Raw genomic sequence first — 8,641 nt, forward strand, 5'->3', positions numbered from 1 at the left:
GGATTTAAAGAAGCAACATCCATCCAGATGGGTAGGAGGGGTGGAGTCTCGGAGACTGGGCGGAGACACGGTAGAACTGGTGGTCCCACACTCATATGTGGTGGGCAAAAATCAGGAGGGATACCTTGGGAACGTGAGGCCCCAGGTCAGACCACACAGTGCCAGGAAGATAAATCCCTATAACTTCTGGCTGTAAAAATCTACAGGGAACCAACAAGTAGGAGAGGATGAAGCTGAGACTCAAATCAACGATTTGGCACACAAGGAAGGTAAGAGCATTTAATCAAGAGAGCAGGAAGAAAAAAGGATTCAAAAAAATGAGGAGAGGTTTAGGAACTCTGGGACAACTTTAAACATACCAACATCTGAATCATAGGGGTGTCAGATGAAGACGAGGAAGAGCAAGAAATTGAAAACTTATTTGAAAAATAATGAAAGAAAACATCCCTGATTTGGTGAAGAAAATAGACATACAAGTGTAGGAAGCACAGAGAGTCCCAAATGAGTTGGACCCAAAGAGGGCCACACCAAGACACATCATAACTAAAATGCCAAAGGTTAAAGGTAGAGAATCTTAAGAGAAAAGCAGAGAGTTACATACAAAGGAGTTCCCATAAGACTATCATCTGATTTCTCAAAAGAAACTTTTCAGGCTAGAAGGGACTGGCAAGAAGTATTCAAAGTGATGAAAGGCAAGGCCCTACATCCAAGGTTACTCTATCCAGCAAAGCTATCATTTAGAATGGAAGGGCAGAGAAAGTGCTTCCCAGACAAGGTAAAGCTAAAGGAGTTTATCATCATCAAGCCCTCATTATAAGAAATGTTAAAGGGACTTATTTAAGAAAAAGATCAAAACTATGAACATTAAAAGGGCAATAAATTCACAATTATCAACAATGGAATGTAACAAACCAACAAACAAAAAAACAAACTAAGCAAACAACCAGAACAGGAGCAGAATCACAGGTATGAAGATTATTTGGAGGGTTATCATCTGGGAGGGGGCAGGGGGATAATGGGGTAAAAGGCACAGGGATTAAGAAGCATAATTGGTAGGTACAAAATAAACAGGGGGACATCAAGAATAGAATAGGAAGTGAATAAGCCAAAGAACTTATATGTACAACCCATAGACATGAACTAAGGGGTGGGATTGGTGAAGGGGAAGGGGGTACCAGGCGAGGGGTGGGAAGGGGAAAAGTTGGAACAACTGTAATAGCACAATCAATAAAACATATTTTTAAAAAACCAACAAATTTAGCCCTCTCAAGAGCTCTGTCAGGTACATCTTATTATAGTCCCCATTTTCTATAGGAGGAGACTGGAGCACAGACAGGTTAAACAACTTGTCCCAAGTCACACAGCTAGCAAGTCGCAGAACTCATGCTCATACACAGGTGAGTGTGGCTCTAAAGTTCATGCTTTTAGCACCAGACTTCCTGCCTCTGAAACTTTTAAGTAATAAAATGTATAGGTGTTTAGAAGTCAATAAGTGCTTAGGAGAAAAATTTAACAAGGAAGGGAGATTGGGAAGGTTCAAGAGGTCCAATTTGAAATAGGTGGCCAGGGAAGGCCTCCTCGAGATGATGTTAAGACAAAGGCCTGAAGGAGGTAGGATATGAGCCGCGCAGGTGTCTAGAAAAGAACGTGCTAGAATCTCTTTCTCCCTCCCTTCCCCTCTCTCTAAAAATAAATAAATAAAATCTTTAAAAAATAATAGTATTTCTTTAGAGGTTCTTTGTTTTCTTTCAGATTTTACTTATTTATTTATTTATTGAGGGGAAGGGAAGGAGAAAGAGAGGGAAAGAAAAGAAACATCAATATGTGATTGCCTCTCCAGCACCCCCTACTGGAGAACCTGGCCCACAACCCAGGCATGTGCCCTCACTGGGAGTCAAACTCACGACCCTTTTTGGTTTGCAGGCCAGTGCTCAATCCACTGAGTCACACTAACCGGGGCTCTTTATAGGTTCTTTAAGGATTAAATGGATATATGAAAAGCTCTTAAAACAGCACCTGGCACATGGAAAATGCTCAGTAAATGTTAGCTATTATTTTAGAAGTTTCGTTTCTGGACTGAGTCTCATTCCTCCCCCCACACCCAAGTTTCAGTCTAGTATTAAGCTAATTTTCTTTGTATTATGCAACAAAAAGGGGATTCTCTTCTGTGAGCCAAGCACTATTTACACACTCAAGATAAAACTCTTAACAAGATGGCTTAGCCCTGGCTGGTGTAGCTCAGTGGATTGAGCGCGGGCTGGGAACCAAAGTGTCCCAGGTTCGATTCCCAGCCAGGGTACATTCCTGGGCTGCAGGCCATAACCCCCAGCAACTGCACATTGATGTTTCTCTCTCTATCTCCCTCCCTTCCCTCTCTAAAAAATAAATAAATAAAATATATAAAAAAAAGATGGCTTTATACTCCACTCTCAGGAAACTGACATTCCTTCAGGGAGACAGACACAAAACATAAACACCTAAATAAACAGGGAAATTTCAGACAATGGAGAAAACGGCAATTAAGCTGAACTCCCAATAACAAGAAGGAGCTAGCCATGAGACGATCGGATGTGGGCAGCCTCCCAGACATCAAGAACAGCAAGTTCAAAGGCCCTGAGGCAGGGGCGGGCTTGGTCTGTTCAAGGGACGGAGGGCAGGCGAGCATGGCTGGAACAGAGTAAGGCACACCATGTGAAGAGATGCATTCAGGGAACCAGCGGGGGCTGGATCATGAGCAGACTTGAGGCCACACCGAAGAGTTTGAATTTGACTCCAAGGGCCATGGGGAGCCACGGGAGGATTCTGAGCAGTGGAGTATCATGATCTGACTTAGGCACTACTGGAGTATCTAGACAGGAGGTGATGGTGGCTCGGACCAGCAGAGGTAGTCCAAAGTCAAGTGGGGATGGATGTTAAAGTAGGACCAGTGGGTCTGATGGCGGATGGAGTGAAGGGGAGGGGGGAAGAAGCAGGCAGTGCTGCCCCAGGGTTTGGGCCGTGAGCACCTGAGTGAGGGTGGGACCTTTCCCCCGGATGCTGAAGAGCAGATTCATAGAAGAGGAACATAAAATTTCTGTCTTGGACAGTCCGAATCTGAGATGCCTGGAGATGCCAAGCAAAAGTGTCAGGGGGTCCTGGCTGGGTGGCTCAGTTGGTTAGAGCATTGTCCCGTCGCCAAAAAGTTGCAGGTTTGATTCCCGGTCAGGACACATGCCTCGGTGAATGGTTCAATCCCCAGTCCGGGCGCATACAGGAGGCAACCAATCGATGTTTCTCTCCCTTCCTCTCTCTCTAAAAGCAATGAAAAAATGTCCTTGGGTGAGGATTAAAAATAAAGGGGGTCAGGGAGATGGCTACATGAATGAGGACACCTGGTTTCAGGGGAGAGACCAGGGTGAAGACAAAAATCTAAGAGTCATCAGACTGTATGAGGGTATTGAAAACCTGAATAAGGTCACAGGGGAATTAAATAGAAACTTCTAATTGTCATCCATCCACTCAACAAATTTAACTGAGTACTGCAGCCTGCGAGGGTTGGTTGCAGGGAGGGGGCAGGAAACACAACCATGGATAAGGCAGATAGCTCCCACCCCCTTCCCTCCTGTAGGAACCAAGGGCCACAGACTGAGCAAGGTGCTGAGAGCTTGCCCATCTGTAAAGTGGGCATGGCCAGTGGGTGGGCTAGATCCTGGCTGAAAATACAGGTGCTGGGCGTATCTCATCTTGCAGAGTCAGATTTCATTTGGCATTTCAGTGGGACAGGGGCGTGGGCATCGAAACACTTTAAACTTCATATCAAAGTCTAACATACAGCTAGAAAAGGACCCTAGAAGTGCCAAATTGTACACACCATGTCACCAGCAACCTGATGGGACGATGCAAGTTTGAAGCAGTCCCCAGAAAGCTCCCTGGTATTGCCCCCCCTTACTCTATCTTCCCCAAAGGCACCCACTCTCCTGGATTCTAACAGAGTAACTGTATCCAACTTCGTGCTCCATAAATGGTATTATACAGAATGTAGTCTGATGTCTGGTTTCCATCTCTCAGCATTAGGTTTGGGAAATTCCTAGGTGTTGCAGTGAACAGCTTATGTTCTAGTTCCACAGCGTTCTTGCACAACAGCAAATGGATCCACTCCAGAGAAGCAGAGCAGTCGTCTGTAAAAGCTCCCCTGGTAATTCTAATTTGTAGCCAAGGCTTAGAACCACTGGCTAACTTGAAGAAGCAAGTTTCTGGACCCACCTCCCCTTCCTCTCCTTCAGGTGCCCCGCCCCCGTGCAAGGCTCCGCCCTTAGGCGGGCCAGGCCTCTCACCTGACAGCACCACCTCCACCAGGTCGCCTTCCTGGATGTCTCCGGCTGAGCGCACCAGCTGCAGGAGGTTAGCAGACGTGGGGTCATGTTTGAAGAGCAGGATCTTGTCGTAAAGGCCGTAGAAGCCACACTCGGGGAACTGAGGGGAGGGAGAAGGAGGTGGTGACGGAAAAGCAGCGGTCTGGAACCCTTCCAGGGCAGGGCCGCCTGTTTCCCCCGGAAACTCAGAGACCCCGCAGCCCCTCGCTTCCTGCCACCTCGCTTTCAGGCCCAGCTTGAGCTGGGCAGGATGCTAGGGCCCCAGGTGTGTTGGGACAGAGTGCGGTCAGAGTTTGGTGGCTGGATTGGCGCAATGGGGCAGAAGGGAGAGTGGCTCTGGGAGCCTGGGCACCTAGAATTTCCCGGAGATGGGGGAGTGGGGGTGGGGGTCCGAGTGAGCACTCCTTTCCTTATGCCCACCCCCCTCCGGCTTCCTTCCTGGATCTATTGTCCCAGTTACCTGGCTCCAGGCCCAGCGCTGGGGCAGGGCAAGCAGAAAGGAGGGCCTTTAAGACTCTCAGTGGGGGAGGGGGATCAGGGCTCTGCAAAGGCTAGAGCTTAAGGGAGCTGAAGGTGAAAGGTGCCCCCCCCACGCAACACCCAAAGAACCCAGGTGTCCAAGTCCCCAGCTTGGGAGGGTGGGGACAGGAAATGAAACCCGGTAGAACAGAAAGTGAAACAGCCCAGGTGGGGCTGCTGGAAGGAAAGAAAGGGGCCCTACCACACCTGGATGGAGAGGCAGAAAATAAAACCGGGGTGAGGCCTGAGGAGGTAGGCTAAGGAATTGAGCATTGAACAAAGAATTTCACCCAGGGGACCATCTGCCTCCCCCCCCCCAGCCTGTTTTCCCAAGGAGCAGGCTCATTTGGGTGTGTGAGTCGGGCCTGCTAGTTTGGGGGGGGGGGTGTCAAAGGAAGCCCCATCTGTTTCTGCCCACTGGGAGAGGGTCTGCAGGTGACTAGGAGCGCCTGGGCCCTGGTGGCCCCAGTGGCCCTGGAGGTCTTTCCCTAAGCTTCTGTCTGTAAAATGGGGGAGTTGGCCCAGTTCTGGATGTTTCTCAGAAGCCCAAAGAATTCATTTCCAGGGGGCTGAGAAGATCCTGAAATTTGGAGATGTGAGGATTCCAATTTGCTTACATTATAGGATCAGACATTCTAGAGTTCAACCTGTTCTCATTCGTTTTAAGATTCTCCATAACCTAGGTTAGCGTCAGTCCGTATTTTAATGTTCTAGGAGTCTGCCGTGCTAGGCACCTGGCAAACAAGAATTCTAATGTGGTATTTGACTATCTTAGCATTAAAAGACTCCAACAACCCAAGAATCTAATATTCCAACATTTTAATGTTTTCGTGTTTCAACAACCAAGGATCCTAATGTTTAAATCAGAGGAGTTCTGACCCCCAGGCCCCCACCCTGATGACCCTGGTGTTGGAAGCCAGAAACGGGATGGGGTTGGGGAAGGCCGGTTTTAATAGGCCAGCATCAGTCAGACCCAGGGGTGACAGGGAGGTGGGGTGGATGGACAAAGTCTCCAGAGCCTCCGAACTTTGGGAAGAGGTGCCTGCCCCTCCACACACATCTCAGGCCTGGGGGAGGGCAGAGATTGGGCTCTGAGACCTCACTTGCCCCTGGCAGCCAGCACAAGCACACACACCTACACCTGTCACCCGATCGCGGTGGCTTCAGTTTCCACTGTTTCCACCAAATGGGAGGTCAGGGATGGGCCTGTGCAGGGAGGTGTTCCCCCACCCTATCTGCTGTCAGCACCTGCCTCTTCCTCCTCCCTCCTTCTACACCTGGTGGGCCCCTCCCTTCCTCCCTGCCGGCTGCAGAAAACAACATGCAGGGACTTGCAATTTGGGGAGGCCTCTGGGGCACCGCACCCCTGCCCAGGTCTCCCTCAAACGGGTAGTGGGGTAAGGAGGCAACTGGGAACCAGAACCCTACCCCCATCCCTCGGTCTCCCAAAGCTTAAGACTCCCTTCCTCCCACTGCTGTACACCAGGCTCCAGGTCACCTCTGTCAGGGACCCCCTCTATCGGACCCAAGCTGGATCGGGAAAAGCCTGCGCCCTTACCTTCTGGTCCACGATGGAACAAGCCAGCTGCTTCACGTGGGCCAGCTCCGAGGCGGCGGGCAACAGCACGAACTCGCGGGTCAGCCCGATTTGGATGTGGAAGGAGACCCCGGGGCCCGGCGCCGGGACCGCAGCCTGGGGCAGCAGCGGTGGTGGCGACTGCAGGTCCAAGCTGCCGGCGGGAAGAGGAGACCCCGGCCCGGGAGAGCCCGGGAGCCCGGCAGGATGGGAGGGGGAGGCAGCCATGGGGGAGGCCCAGGACCGGCCTCCCGGCGCCCACCCGGGATCGGGCTGGATGAGGTTGGGGAAACCCGGATCACTGTATCCAAGGTTCTTGTAAACTGGTCGTGGGAGCGCGGGATCCCGGGGATCCGAGAAGAGAAATCTAGCAGGTTGAGGGGACTCGGCGATGGCGTGAACCTGGGAAATTAGAGAAAATAAATCTAATGGATCAGTCGCCGGGAATCAAAGGATCACAGATGATCAGAAAAAAAGAAATGGTTTGGGGGACCCAGTGATTGAGGGATTTCAAGAAATCAAAGAAGAAAACCTTGTAGGTCGGGGTCGCAGAGATCAGCAGAGCCCTAGGATACAAAGTCCCCTTGGAAAGAGAAAGGAGTGAAAAAGGAGATGGGGACCCCAGAATCCAGTGGCTCTGAAAAAAGGATCTAATAAAGGGGGCCGAGAGATTCACCAGACCTTGGGGACGAAGGGCAAGGGTCTGAGTCGGGGATCCAGTGAATCCCAGAGTTCCGACGGGCCGGGGGATGTGCCGAGGGATCCCGGGGGCCGGGACGCTAAGGAGGGAATCTCGTGGATCTCGGAAGTTGGAAAAAAGTTTAGTCGGGGGCCCAGCGGGGAAGGGGGCGTTACCGGCCGCTGTGGAGGTGGGGCAAGGGAGGGTCGCCCGGCGCCGGTGGCTCTTTTTCCTTCGCCAAAGTTTAACTCGGCTGCTGCGGCCCAGGAGGAAGTGTCCGGAGCGACGGCTCAGTCAGCCAATCGGCGCCGGCTTAGGTGACGTCAGAGAGAGGGCGGGGTGTGCCGAGGGGGCGGAAGGGGAGGGCGGGCCCAGGATCTCAGAGTCTGGGGTCCGGGAGCCGCGGTGGGATACAAGAGACAGGAAGGTAGCACCAATCCCTCCTTCCAACGCAACGGAGTCGGCAGTTACCTTTTCCCTGTGCTAGAGAGGGAGGGACGAGCCAGCCTCCGCTACCACAGGTTGCCGGAGAGGGCGTGGAGGAGGTGCCTGGCCCTTTAAGGAAGGAAGGGGGACGTCTTGCTTGCATCCGGCGCCCACCGCAGGGGAAAGGGTGGGAAACAGGGTGTCAGGTCCGGCCGGCTGTCTGGGCTCCGCCTCCCCCTTCCCCGACCGTCTGCTCTGCCCCTTCCGCCCCTCTGCCCTAGTCAAGGAGTATTGCAGAGTACCCCCCACCCCGTTAGTTCCACGGGTGGGAAGATTGAGACCTCCAAATGGGCAGAGGTCCTGGCCTCAGGTCTGTCTCCAAGATACCTCGGGCAAGGCGCACGGCGCGAACCAGACCCGGGCTACCACTGCAGGAGAGTGAGGCCAAGGGCGGGTGGAGGTGTCATTCCCTTCCCTCAGCTCCCCACTCCACCCCAGGCCTCTGGAAGGTGAAGAACCGGAGGCCTGGGGTGCCCGGAAGGGCCATAGCCACCGGGGAGGACCACACATGTACACCGGTTCACAGACGGAAAAGCATTGGTCTCTGTGTGACGTTAGGTAGGTGACTTAACCTCTCCGAGACTTAGTTTCTCCGTCTAATAAGATTTGACCCCAGAGGGTCTTTGCAGGGATTGAGATTGTGTAGTGGGGCCTGGAACAGTTCAGTAAATGGTGGCTATCGCTGTCATTGCAGGGGTGCAGGGGTGGGCATCTTAACCACTCAGGTGGGCATGTCCAACCATGCAACGAGCATCAGCTGACAGCCTGCTTTGTGCCAGGCCTGTCATAAAACACCTCTTTTAGCTCCTTCAGGAGCAATCCAGGTGTGGCTGGTGTGGCTCTGGATTGAGTGCCTGCCTGAAAACCGGAGGGTCGTGAGTTCGACTCCCAGCCAGGGGACATGCCTGGGTTGTGGGCCAACATGGGAGAGGCAACCACACATCGATGTTTCTCTGCTCTTTCTCCCCCCCCCCTTCCCGTCTAAAAATAATTATTTTTAAAAAAGAAACAATTTAGACTTGATTTCTC

General features: G+C 52.0%; 1 protein-coding gene across 2 annotated transcripts in view; it reads right to left on the reverse strand.

Moving 5' to 3' along the window:
* PRKD2 (protein kinase D2) overlaps positions 1-7,438 on the reverse strand; it is a 31,267-nt gene extending 23,829 nt beyond the window's left edge. The window contains exons 1-3 of one of the 2 annotated variants that reach the window (XM_028530121.2): positions 7,303-7,438; positions 6,430-6,849; positions 4,314-4,452 (exon numbers count right to left, since the gene is read on the reverse strand). In XM_028530121.2, coding sequence (XP_028385922.1) covers positions 4,314-4,452; positions 6,430-6,675 — 385 coding nt within the window. In that variant the 5' untranslated portion in view covers positions 6,676-6,849; positions 7,303-7,438. The other variant, XM_036012454.1, reaches the window with a different exon arrangement.
* Between the last annotated feature and the right edge of the window lie 1,203 nt (positions 7,439-8,641).

This window comes from Phyllostomus discolor, chromosome 12, assembly GCF_004126475.2.
Source record: "Phyllostomus discolor isolate MPI-MPIP mPhyDis1 chromosome 12, mPhyDis1.pri.v3, whole genome shotgun sequence".
Classification (NCBI taxonomy): Eukaryota; Metazoa; Chordata; class Mammalia; order Chiroptera; family Phyllostomidae; genus Phyllostomus; species Phyllostomus discolor.